The following is a 13,965-nucleotide window of genomic DNA, read 5'->3' on the forward strand; positions in this document are numbered from 1 at the left end:
AGCTGCAGCTCTGACAGGAGTAAAATTAACAAATTGAATTAACACTTGTTTCAGCAGAACACATGTTGACACTGGTACTGAGGGTTCAAATGAGGACACATGTTGTTAGTAATCAACAAGTAAATGCTAATTATTACATGACACAGTGGTCTTTATGGAATATCGTTTTATGTTGCATGTGATGATCTCTCCTAATGGTGGGCGGCCTCTTGAAATCTGACTATTTGTGTTGATGTACTGTGCAGTCTAATGTCTATAAAAGGTAAACAACTATCTTAAAAATGTCCCTATGAGGTTAAATGTAACATATATAAAAAAATCACACAATGTCAACTTAAACAGTCTTTTTCAGATTTTAATCTCAATATTCAGAACAGATGTTTTGTTTACAGAGGTCAATTAAATACATGTACTACAGTATATTTACATCACACACGGTCTTTGCCTCAACCTGCAGGGGCAGCTCACTCTGCCATGTTACTAAGGAATGTGTAAAGACGGCTGTTAAGGATGTGCACAGTTGTGTTGTCCCCTCTTCTTCCCACACTCCTTCTGTACAAATTCACATCAGCGATCCCCCCCCCCCCCCCCCCCCCGCCTCATAGCAGGATGCGGTACTTGAGGGCCCGCGGGACCCTGTTGATGACGAGGCGCCCGTCGTAGCTGAGCGAGGCAAAGAGCCAGGGGTCGGCCGACGACCACTCGGCCGCATACACGCTGTCCTCGTGCTCCTCGTAGGTGGCCACCACGCTGTCCTTTAAGGGCTCCTTACTCCTGGTTCACACGGAGACACAAAAACCACACAGAGAGGTGAGAAGAGGAACGGATCACATGTTGCAGATGTGTACGTAGAAGTTTCCATTTCAAAGAGTGAAGCTCTGCCAATGTGACTCCACTGAGGGTCGCGTCCAACCAGCCTTCTCTCCTCGTTTCAGAAAATATTAAAAAAGGTGTCAGAAGTTTCTATAAAATGTTTTGTGTTTTATGTATGGAATGTATTGTATTCCTATTATTTGAGTGGGAATATTGTGAAACTGTAATTGGTCGATATAATCTTTAGTATCTTCACTGGTTTTGAAGGTGAACTGGGACGTACCTTTGTGCATTATCCCCACAGACTGTCAATCAGTGGAACAGCGGGAACCAGCGAGGGCGATGACCCTTAAGTCCCCAGTACTACCACAAGGTACCTTTAATGGTTTGTTTATTTTAGGTATTCATTAGTGCTGTCAACTATTAAAATATTCAATCGCGATTAATCGCATTTATGTCATAGTTAACTCAAAAATAATCGCGATTAATCACAAATTTGTATCTATTCTTAATGTCTCTTCATTTATTTTTTCTCTATAATTTTTGGGGGTTTTAATGCTCTATCAACATGGAAAGTGGATTGGCTTGCTTTATGCAAATGTTTTATTTTATTGAAAAACAACATTGCCAAACAGGGCGCTACAAAATAAAATTATAAAGTGCACATTTCAGGTAAACAAGGACTCAGCCTATAGTGCAGTTAAACCATGGCTTCATATTTTCTTTTTTTCAAGTTTGCTGTGAACATAGCAGTCAGGCCTCTCAAACAGACAAGCAACAAAATAACAAACAAACAAAATTTGTTTGTTATTTAAGTGTCTGCCTACAAATTAGACACAGAACTGTGTAGGGCTATTTGAGTCCTCCCCATATTTGTGGAAAATGTATGAAATAAGAAGAACCCTATTTTGAAATAAATAAAAACATATAGCTGCAGCCTAGTAGCTTAAAAATATATATTTTAGTAGGCGAAATATTAAAACAAAAAGCGAGAGCAGGTCAGACTGGAGGCGAACACAGATACTGAAGATCGGTAGAAACCAACTGCAGCTTCTGCTCTGATCAAGACGCTGAGGCGCTGATCTCTGATCAGCTGAGACCAGAGAAACTCTGTGTTTTCACTGTTTTCATAGTTAAGAAGCAGTGAGTCACTGAGAGGCTGCTGCACGCAAACAAGCTCTGATCTCACTGTGTCTCCCTGAGCGAGTGCGCAGGGGCAGGGGGCGGGGTTACGGTGCGCTATCTGGAACCACACACACACACACAAAGACACACACACACTCGCCCGCTCCTTGTACTTCATGACGGCCTGATACGATGATGTTTTAAAAAATGATTGTTATTTAGTCAACCACCAACATGCAAAAGCGTGTGTCACACGGCGAAAGCGTGAGAGTTGGCAGCTCTGCGTAAATCTCGCGATAAAAAAATTGACGGCGTTAAAATTGGTTTGCGTTAACGCCGTTAATAACGCGTTTAACTGAGAGCACTAGTATTCATAGATGGAATGTGGAATGTGTGATTATCTCACAGGCACATGCACACGCACAGTTTGTCTCCTTTGTGTCGTGGTCAGCCCAAACACGCCATCGCCTGCCGAGGCCTGGAGAATGTTTGCCTCCCCAGTGCTGGGACACTTCTCCCGCTGCTTCAACAATGTGACAATAAATACAATTTCAGAATTATTATCCGGCATTATTGCCATCCCAAATTTCTCCGAAACCCACTGTTGTAAGTAGTCCTGAAGGAAAACAGTGACGTACATATTTTGATTTATTTTACACATTAACTATTTCAAGGGGATAGAAGCGGCTCCCTCGGGGCTTCAGCCTAAAATAAAAACCATCCGAGTGCTGAGTTCAAATAGACACATTGGGGAAGAACCGAACAGGACGGTTTATGTGAAGTAAGCAAGGATTATGAAGGAATGTGAAGTTTTTAGAGTTTATATTGTGGACAGTTGTGCGTTCTGAGACGGCTGTAAGAAGTGGTTATCAGAGTAACTGTGGCAGTTCTGCTATTTGCCACAGGCCACTGTCAAAGTCACAAGCTGTTTTCAGACATGAACTCAGAAAAATGTCTGGAAAATTGAGTCCAGATATTTTCAGGAGTTTGCCTTTCACCCATAAAGACGACACAGGAGATTTTCCTGGACGATGTGAGACTGTAGCAGGAGATTCTCCGCAGGATTCAATGCGAGCCATGTTGAAGCAGTTCTAATATGCAAGAATAGCGGGCGTAAAAACGAAAAAAAAAAGGATGACAAAGTGGTGTCGTTGGAATAGAAGACACAGACGAAGATGTCAAAACATCGTTTGGTAATAAGGGCTGACGCCGGTGTGTTGGAGAAAAGTCAATTCTGCTGACATCGTCCGGAGTTCATGTCTTAAAACAGCTGTGGTTTGGAGACCAGAGATTCTTGTCGGGGGTTTCTCCTGGTGAAACATTGTGTATTGTGTGACCCCCTTTTACCAGTCAATTGTCTCACTACCACTGCAAGACTCCCGATCACTAGACAGCAAGTCATGTAGTTAAACTGCACAGCGACGACCTTGAAAGTGGTTTAGTCTGAACTTGGCATAAGACTAGGCTTAAATGATCTGAAAGGGGAATATGTTTTGGGAAAAGGCCTTTTAACCCCATGAATACACAATGTGTACAATGACCAAGCATCAACAACGTAAAGAATCTTAGTTTGCTTCAACTTGCAAACCTTAAAAAAAAGTCATCATCCTCAAAATTGTCTGAATTGTTGAAAGTTAAAAGTGAGTCGGTCCAGGCAGTGGAAGACATCTGTAGGTAGCTCTCAGGTGCTGTGGAGTGGACACGTTCATACAAGAGGGCTCAATGACTGTAGTGGATGGGTTGAAGCTAAAGCGGAGTGTTGGTGATTAGGAAGAAGAGATGATAATTGCGGATGGGAGTCGCTCATTGCGTGGTAAGAGCTGGTAGTTATGGATGAGAGGGGGAATGGGACCATATAATGGACGGAGGACAGTGACAGATTTTGGAAAGCACTGTACGGTAACCATTACACATGATATCCCTGCAATTTTAAAATCAACTCTAATCACTATAGAGACAAGCTCCTGAAGTATTTTGACAGTAACGCAGTTTTAATGTGTTACCCCTCCGCTTCTATCGGTCTGAGTGCCACAGCATGTGGACGTGCAGGTTCAGGGAGTCGGCTTTAATGTCAGGAGGACCAATAGCAAATTCACTGTTTGAAATGTGCAGCGTGTTTTTATACACACTCAAGTGTCTCAGTTTTCTTCATCAGGCTCCTTCTCAAACTCCAGAAATGTACAAGAGTAGAGTAATTAAAAAAATGTAATCTCATCAGGAAAGATATGAAATACAAATGTCTTTAACACACCGGTACGATTCCAAATCTGAATTATAATATAGAATTAAATAGGAACAAAAGAATTTGACACATACAATAAAAGACGACTGAGGTTATTCATAGATGAGCCTTTAAAAAAGAAGAATAAAATCCCAGCCCTGTTTAAGAAGAGGGGCTGTGAGGGAAGGTTTATACGTGGTTATAAACATTAATGACTGGCAGTGGCGCTGTGCCACTCAGTTTAAATTTACACTGAGTTTTCTTTTAGGTACACAAAGCTCAAACTAATGCAGTATTATATAAGAGTCCTGTGATAAATCCCCACTTCACATAATGTTCACTTTTCAGTTGAAACTGTATTTAAGATTCGGCTGCACGACCATTTCGGGGGCTGCAATAAGTGCTGCTGTTGTTGCGTTATGCAGAGTTGTGTTGGCCATTTAGTCTGTTTTGTAAACTGCAGTTTGGACACCTTGAGTTTGACAGTTTGTCCTGCACCATCTTGGTTTTTGAAACCTGAAGTATCCATATTTGGAGGAACAGGAGAGGAGCCTGACAGGGTTTGAGGACACTGCACCCAAATGGACGTGTCTAGCTGTCAATCACATGGTATTCATGCCCCAAAGCATCCTCTGCTTTCTTGTCTATTTGACTCTAAATGGGATAATAATGTTTTCAATTCATAGATGTAGTCATTTTTATACATTTTAATGAAGAAATCTAATATATATTATGTATTTAAACTCTACTAAATGGTTATTTAGATTTTGTATCATAACTGAGGCACAACAATAAAAATCGAAGCTCTAATAACCACTTTTTATTAAAGGACCTGTGTTATATCTTCCATCATACCGCAGATAATTAAAGCGATTACTGCTGATTTTAAGAGCGCTGTAAAGTTGCTCTCACTTGTCGTCCTGGTGGTTTTCCTCCCCCTCGCTCAGCTCCTCGTCATCCACCAAGTGTCCGAACGGCTCTGAGGAGATGGACACCATATTGGAGAGGATGAGGCGGCTGTCACTGCTGGCTGTCAACACCAGCTGGTCATGGCTGTGGTTGTAGCGGACGCTCCACACCCTGGGATGGAGACACACATTTACAGACGCGCATTCAGAATTTTTAACAATGTGCGGAGGACACAATGTGGGGTACATTAATATATTCAGGCGTGGAGCTGGCTGCCATGCACGTAGAGCCCATTGTTCCAAATAATACCAGAGTGAGCGTGTGATAGACATTCATGTTCAGTGTATGTTGACTGTGTGCTTACAGGCAGACCCCACATGCTGACACGCACACGCAGGCGTGCAGAGAAACCGCATGTGTCTATCTCTCTTTCACACACTCGTGCCAACACAAATCATGCAGAAAATGCAGCATTCTCACAGTGGGATTCACAGCGAAATATGCCTATCGTGGTGTGTATTCAGATGCCAGTAATAGGGATTTGGTACCTTAGAGTCAGTGTATGGGCTTAGTTCACATGAGTTGACGATCATTATCATAAACTCCCTGATCCTGGTTTTATTTGCCGGTTGCTCAGTTTCACTTTCTCGATCCAATTGTTTCTCACCTTTCCTCCATTTCTCACTCCATTTTGTCCGCTTTTTTTTTCTATTTCTGAAACTGTCAACACTGTCTCTCTCACTTGCCTGTTTTCATCCTCTTTCACTCTCTCTCCTGGTGCTTGTCAATGCCTCTTTCTCTCTCTCTCTCTGTGAGCCCCGGGCACAGCTCACAGTGCGGTCCCACTTCCCTCACAGGGAGGGATTGAGGGATAACCGTGGCTGTTGACAGAAAATCAGCCTTGGCCACGCCGTTCCCTGCGCTCCTCTAATCCGCTTCCCTGCTAAAAAATAGTCCCTAATACCCCCAGCAGCCCTGAGGCCATATCCTGGCTGTGCTCTGAAAAAAAATGAACACGCACAATAATCACACACACAGATACACAAACACACTCAGGGTAACACCCACACACACATGTATATGCATCATATTAAAGATAAGTGCACAAACAGGACAAATACACACAGACACAATGCAGGAGCATTATAGAAATGCTTGAATACACATGCACATAGATTCACAAAGAGATAAAGAGAGTGCTTGAAAAGACACACACACAGACACACACTCTCTCACACACACACACACACACACACACACACACACACACACACACACACTATCTGATATCTGCAGCTATCTACGGTTATGGATATGTTTGCCAAGTCTATCTTTCCTTTGGAGATAACACTCGCTCTAGTGTGTGAATGTGTGTGAGTGTGTGTGTGTTTGCCTTTATCAGGTGAGGATTGGTGTGCTGCAGCAGTAGCCCAGTTTAGCTCGAAGACACACTGATCGTCTATTCAGCTCACACAGAAGAGAGAGAAAGTGTGTCTGTGTGTGTGTGTGTGTGTGTGTGTGTGTGTGTGTGTGTGTCTTCCATGGAAACATGCTCCTGCAGTACACCACCGTCAGCTCTTAGCACCGCCTGAAGCTGCACAGAGGACAACTCAGAGCTCGACTGGGCCGTACTGATTCGATCCTCCCTGACAAAACCAGGAGCTCCCTATTTAATTAGTAATTGCTATATTACTACTTTTTATTGCAGCAGTAGTTAGGGCATTTCATTAGTTAGGAGATAAAGCCATTAATAAAACTAGAAAGCAATCAACAGCGAAGTCAACAGAGTCGTCAAGTTTATCATTAGTGCCAGTGCGTTCTCCTAAATGTGCCTGAATTATCCTCTAATGCTAAGTGAGAGGCGTTTTGTTCATTATGCAAATACATTTTTTAACACCTTAAAATAGTCAAAGAGATGAATGGCTTGGCAATATTTCTTGTCAACTTATACCCTATACAACAATAAAAGTTTCGGTAAAAATGTTACAGCCTCCGATAATTTCCCCAATAAAAGTTCACACTTCCCAACATTAAAAGTGAGATGGGATAAAAGTTTTGTGCTCGAGGCGCCAAATCAGAGCGACTCTTTGAAAGAATCTATGACATCCATCACCTCTAATATAAGATTCATCCTCGCTTATCATTACTGGTATATAGCCATTTGGATATATTTGATTGAGTTGGTTTCCTTTTGTGGCGTCTGCCATCAAGTTTGCCACCTCCCTCGAAAACAGCAGAGTTGAGATTTTTTTTTTTTAATACCACAAAACACACTGTCAACTGTTTTCATGTGGACTAGTTCTTCTGATATTAAAAGGAAAGTCATTTTCTGTGAAAGCCGTGGATTGTTCAATTGACCCTGGATATTGTTTCTCCAAAGATATTGTGTTGCTATATCTTAATGTAAGATGCACATGTAACAAGCCTTCCCAGAATCAATAGGTATTTTAAAAGTAGTGCATTTTATGTCTTGCTGCTACAGCACCAAGCTAATGCAACACATTGGCTATGCCGTCACTCTTTCTACTTGCCAGTGGGCATTGCTTATCTACTTGCAGCACATGACCTGCATAGCTGCAGATGACTCGCTGGGTCAGGGAGTGACGGACGGAGAGAGAATTTCACTTGCATTTGAAAATAAGCCGACATGAAAACTGAGCCCAAAGCTTGGCACGGTCAGTTTGCTGGACTATGTGGAGCATTAAAATGTCTCCTCACTGGAATTAAAATCCAGACCCAGACAGAGCTGTCCATACAGCTTTGGCTATTTAGTGTATTTTAAAATGTGTGCACCAGACATTAAGAACCTGCTTTAACAGACATTTTATAAACTTAGGAAAACTTTGAGCAGTTCTCAAAATATGGTTTAAGTGTAAGTAATATTGAACACAAGCACATGTTCTAGACCAATGTGGACGTCGCAGTGAGTTAGATGAGTGAGATCCATACAATAAAGATGTGTTGGATATCAGAACAGTGCAAAAAGAACAATGTCTTGACTTTCATGGAAGAGAATAGTAGAATAGTAGTGTTAAACAGGCCCTTAAAGCTAAATTCAGACATTTATGGTAGAAAGAACTGGACGGATGAAACTGACAATGCTTATCACGCAAATCAATTAGATAGTTGATAACCATAAATCAATAATAGCAGTAACCATCATTCTCAACAGCTATTTCATGATGGTAAACACCATTGTCCTATGTAATCAACTTTAGCATGTGAAAAGAAGTAGCGAGTTGCTCATTGAGAGTTCAACTTCATTAGGTATTCTGTTAGATAACTTAAAGTGAGTATTGTTCTTTCTGAAAGCTTTGGGATAAGGACGTAACAGACGAACTGGAGCAGTATCACCAGAAATCCTGGGGGGCAGTGTAACTAACATTTCCAGTGAGACAACTTTTTGAGTGGAGATTTGCAGAGTTTGTTAGAAACTACAGGCACAGGGAGGAATAGCCGCTTTTGCGAGGATCTTAAGAGGATCGTTGTCACCACCGCCTTCACAGTCACCAGACTTCTGTGCTGCCCTCTAGTGGATGTATTTCTTTACAACCGTGCCAACGTGAAGGTCCCATGGAAATATTTGGACAATGATTGCTACACCCTATATCAAATCTTTTCGCATGTCCTGTGATTCAAGATTGCTGACTCCCCCTCCCAGGCCAACCCTGTTACCCCTCCCTTCACAATTCACCGACCAGTGGGAGTGCTCCTCCAGGGTCTTGACAGGCTCCTGGACATTGCGGACATCCCAGAACTTGACCTTGCAGTCGTCTCCGCAGCTAGCCAGGTAGTACTGTCGGTTGGGGTTGAAGTCCAGGTCACGCACCAGCTGGCCATGAGCGTTCTCGATACAGTAGATCTGACTGGAGAGGAGAGAGAGGAGGGAGGGGAAGATTGAGTTGATTAAACGGAAAAAGGGGGGAAAAGATGAGAAGTACAGGTAAGGAAAGGAATTAGGATGGAGGGATAAGAGTGAGAGGGAGCAGCCAGGGAGAGAGATGATAAAAGATAGGCATTGGAAGAGAGAGAAGGAGAAAGAGGGGAGGGAGACATAGGACAGAACAACAAAAGGAGATATGAGAAAATGATTCACAGCGTCCACACATGGAAGAACATTCCCAGGCTAAATCAAAGCCTCCTCTGTATCGGTGTCTGTCAGTGAAGGCCAGGCTCAATAAAGCAGCGATCACCGGTGGTGGTAAATTATAAAGGCAAGTCTCATAACCACACAACCTTGAGTTCCTTCCAGAGTGAGGTTAACAGAATGACAGAGGGAAGAAAGACGCTCTTTGCATTGTGTCTCCATCTTTCTGGTCTCCTCCTCCACTTCCTTTCAGTTCCTTCTCCTATACATTCTCCTGGAGTCACCTTATCTTCTCTATTTAAACGTCTACACTGTTAAAACAAATCATTTATTCTAGTCCTCTTGCATCCTTCCTCAAAACTTGGATGTTTCTAAATGCACTGCGACGTTCATTTTTATTTTCAACAACTTAACTTCCCTCTTACTGTGAAGTACAGCGTTTATTTGTCAGCTGCCCTACACAATGAGGTTTAAGTTATTTCAAGAGGCCCTGAGCTACATTTCCCCCCGACAATTACAGTATGGTAACATAGAGATAATAAAGATAGTGAAGTATGGAAGATGCGGCTCATATGCAAAACAAAGCCAAAGAGATTGATCATCCAACTCTGCACTTTCCCTCCGCTCTGTGGAGCATGGCAACATCTTTTAGTAAAATCTGCTCTTATCAACATCATTTCCATAAACAGCTGGCTGATATTTTAAGCGAAAAAAGCTCTGATCATCCCACTGCATGCCTCCTTCCCAGCATCACGAGGAAAGACAGACACAATTTCTAACTGCTGAAGAAACTATCCAGCAAGTTAAAGGCTGTTATATAAAAATGAAATAAAATATATCTTCTCAAACTGGAGGAGAACATGGAAAACACAATAGATAAATTATTAAAGTGATCATTGTCCCATGATATTTGCTTGTTTGACCAAGTTGCAAAGGGATATTTAGGATAATCACAAATATAAATTGTCCCCAAAGAAAGGTTGATTCATTCATTCTCAAAACTGATATGATTATGACTGGCTTTGTAAAAGACTGACCAGCTCACTGAAGATGTGAATCTACTGTTTAACTTCAATTGTTTGCTAAAAAGGTAGGGGTGCTAATTTGAACCTGTAAAAACAAAACAAATCACGAGAAAAAGAAAGAAAAAGGAATGTTTCTAATAATCAAAACCAGTCACTTCATCAGTACGAATAAAGTGATTGATCGTTTTTTCTGTCACTAAGCAACCTGCCTGCCTGGAGTTTTCAGCCAGCGAGACACACCCCGCTGAAGCTGAGACGTTCGTCCCAAGTAAGCGAACACGTCGCTGAAAAGTCAGTTTGGTAGTTGGTGATTATAAAACAATTTAATAAAAGGTGGGCGAACATGCACATTTCACCAAGAAACCAGGGAAGAGATTGCTCTCACGACATAAGAAGGAGAAAGCAAAACACACATGTTGTGCAAAATCCTATTTGTGCACAAGCAGCCCTTTTACACAACGTGTGTGTGTGTAATAGTGTCACTAGGTGTACAGGTGTATATATATGTTAATGGCTGTGTTACTAATATTGGCTAGCTGTCTTTGTAGCCTCCTGACACTGTTTTATAAATAAGACATAAGTCAATCAGCTGGGGTTCACGGAATCGAATCCCATTTGAATAAATTGGTAATTAACAGGATCTAGAGCTCTGCCTTTGCCATTAATGCAACATGAGACTGTGTCAAATAACTACTTTGTTTTTCCTCATTTCCTCTCCAGACCGGCCTAGCACGGCTTAGTTTGGCACAGTTTTGTTCAGCGGAGTGGAAAGCCACAGAGTTATTGCCCAGCTGGATGCCAACAGCAGCTAGCCAGCGAGCTAGTCACCCTGCTGATCACGTTAGGCAATTAACGTGCTAATTAAAAATCTCATTAAAATAGGGGAGGTGTAAGAGAATGACCTGGGGCAGACCGCTGGGCTTCAATTAGGTCAAGACAACGTCAGGGACTGTGTGTGACTCTGCGAGTGTGTGTCTGTACGTGCAGTTGCCACCACCAGACCGTGGCATCGGTGATGGCATATGGAGCGCGACAGAAAACGTCACACAACAACTTTGAGCCTCCGATGAAAACACACATTTTTAAAGAAGCACAGAGTGAGCTGACAGGCACGTTGCAAATAACTTATTCAGTACAAATGAGTGTACATAAATAGATATATGGTGTACACTTGTTACCATGCACACACACAAACATTGATCACTTTTCAACCTGCTATCTCCGAATGTGTCAAGATTTGCAAACACAAGCTGTGTCCCAGTTGCATAATATATACAATAATCATGTGTTGAATATGTAGTGCATCCTCACTGGAGAAAAGACAGGCAGTATAATGTACAGACATAAATTAAGATTGTTTTTAAAGTGGCATTGATAGACACTGTTGTCACTGCGATGTAGGACAGTGCAGGAGCAGCACAAAGCTGAAAAATAAGAACAACCTTAAATAATCAGAGGACACAGTGTTGCTCCTGCTGCTATCTCTCGTGACAGTTCAGGAATCAAAGGAAAGAAACATTTATCCAATCTTTGGGTATTTGTTTATATGTTTGATGAGTTCTAGTTCCAGCTGGATTGATTTCTGAATCAAGACTTGTTACCTCGGCAAAGGAGGTTATGTTCCCTATCCGTTGATTTGTTTCTAAGAAAGATAACGCAAAAACGACTGGATTACCACAAACATTGGCGGACGGATGTGGTATGAATCAGGAGAGAAGCCTTAAAATTCTGGTATGGATGGTTTAAAAAAGGTGTCACTTTCTTAAACATTTTAAGACTGCAAGATTTCAATATTATCATTGTTTTCGTGGGGAGTAACTCAGTGAGACAGTGGAAAGCTGTCAGAGATTGATGTTTTCTTCCCTAGTAACAATTAAACAGAAAAATTAAAACAATTGCTCTTTTTAGCTGCTTCTGTTATGGATCCAGTTCCTGGATGTGACATATTAATGTTATTGTCATGATTAATTCAAGCCAGTCTGTGTTCACCCGACAATCACATGAGTTTTTTCATTCTTGAGCAACGCATTTTAAAATAACTCTATAAACCACACTATTTCTGTGGTTCAACAATTGATAGCTTGTCACTAATAAACTAAACTGCAATGGATAATTATGTAAATAATCCATTACCCTAGTTCTGGGAGTCAACATTTCTCAGGTATATGCCATACGTATGATGCCATTAATTGATTGATCACTAAGTTGTGAAACAAGACCCCCACTATTCTTAACTTTAGTTACAATTGTTGAAACCTGAACCCAGATGGATTTGAGAAAGGATTTGGAGCTGATAAGTGGATTAGATGCCAGATTCAGATTCTGTTATCAAACCCCAACACTGCTGGTAATCACTTCAACATTTCTTGTTTCAAGCCACTGCGGACAGTGCTGGCTGTAATATGGCTTTATTGGATAGGATTTAACAGGATTTTCACTACATCAATTTGATGAAGTACCTTGATTTGTGTTTTTCTGTAGGAATGAATGGAACAAGGCATCCCTGTCTGTTATGTTTCCATACCATCTGCTTATCAGCAGGATTAAACGAAAGCTATCGAACACATTTCCACAAAACTTCAACCTTAACATTGAACACATAATGTCAATTAACAGTTTATTATTTAATGTTCTACTTATGTAAATATAGGTATATAACGATTGCAGAATTAACTTCATATACTGTGATCAAAGACTTTATCCATATTTCCCACCCCTTAACATATTTTATTCAGATATATCTTCACATGCAATGACAAATGGCAATCAGACTGCTATATAGATGCTCTACCTGTCTCTGCTGCTCTTTTCTTTCCACTTCAGTCTTAAATTCACAGACTTTAAATCTGTACTGGACCCGTTTAACTGACATGTGAATGCAAGGATTGTTTTGTTCTTTCATTGTTTTTTAAACTGTCTAATTTTCTATTTAGCCCTGTTGCAAGAACACATGGGAAACACTATCTCACTCTGCCCTAGACAGCTGGTGAAGTAACAATAACTTGAATCTTCAATCTTGCATTATGGGATATTTACTTATTTATTGCATTGATTGGCCTAGAATTTAAAGAAAGTAAATCACTTGTGATTTGAAACAAGCATTTATCAACCAACAGTGTTATAATCGACTCAGAACTTTTGGTGAACTTAAATTTGTACTCTCAATTTCTGTCTAATTTTGAGCTGGTGCCCATGATTTATTTACAGCCCTCCCTCCCTCTCCTGAGTGTGACTCTGAGGTAAAAGGCGTGACCCCAGGCTGCAGAGTGGCTGGTGTTCAAGCCGGCCCGCCGTGGAAAGGGACGCGGCCGCCGCGTGAAAAAGGAAATGGAGCAGGAAATTGGGTTAGTTTCGCTCATTCCCTCTATGGTGTCTCTGTGCAATCCCCTCCTCAAATGCACGCACGCACACGCACACACACACACACACAACAACACACACCCAACTGTCAAACTCCCTCGGCACAGGGCTAATAGTGGAGAGACCTGGGACTTTTTGTATGTGTGTGTTTGTGTTTGTATGAGTGCGGAGGATTAGAGCTGTGGCCGACCTAAGCCACCAGGCGCACTCCATCTAAAGTCATCCAGCCAGCTTTGCTGAGTGTGTGAGAGTGTGTGTGATGGGAGGTTGATGAGGGGACAGGGGACCTATTACACACACTGTTAGGCTCACACATATAATAACATAAAACAGGAAAACACAATCCCTAAAATAATGTTTTATGTGCAAATACAGAAGAAGATAGAGGTGTGTAAGAGGGAAGACACAAAGGCGGTACACATTTG

The 13,965-nt window shown here is 41.6% G+C and overlaps 1 protein-coding gene across 1 annotated transcript in view; it reads right to left on the minus strand.

Annotated features, from left to right (window-relative positions):
• Positions 1-329: 329 nt before the first annotated feature.
• The window catches only part of eipr1 (EARP complex and GARP complex interacting protein 1), a 56,447-nt gene continuing 42,811 nt past the window's right edge, over positions 330-13,965 (minus strand). The window contains exons 7-9 of the mRNA XM_062397691.1: positions 8,767-8,934; positions 5,072-5,239; positions 330-774 (exon numbers count right to left, since the gene is read on the minus strand). Coding sequence (XP_062253675.1) covers positions 600-774; positions 5,072-5,239; positions 8,767-8,934 — 511 coding nt within the window. The 3' untranslated portion in view covers positions 330-599. The remainder of the gene's footprint in view (positions 775-5,071; positions 5,240-8,766; positions 8,935-13,965) is intronic.

Source organism: Platichthys flesus, chromosome 10 (assembly GCF_949316205.1).
Source record: "Platichthys flesus chromosome 10, fPlaFle2.1, whole genome shotgun sequence".
Taxonomy (NCBI): domain Eukaryota; kingdom Metazoa; phylum Chordata; class Actinopteri; order Pleuronectiformes; family Pleuronectidae; genus Platichthys; species Platichthys flesus.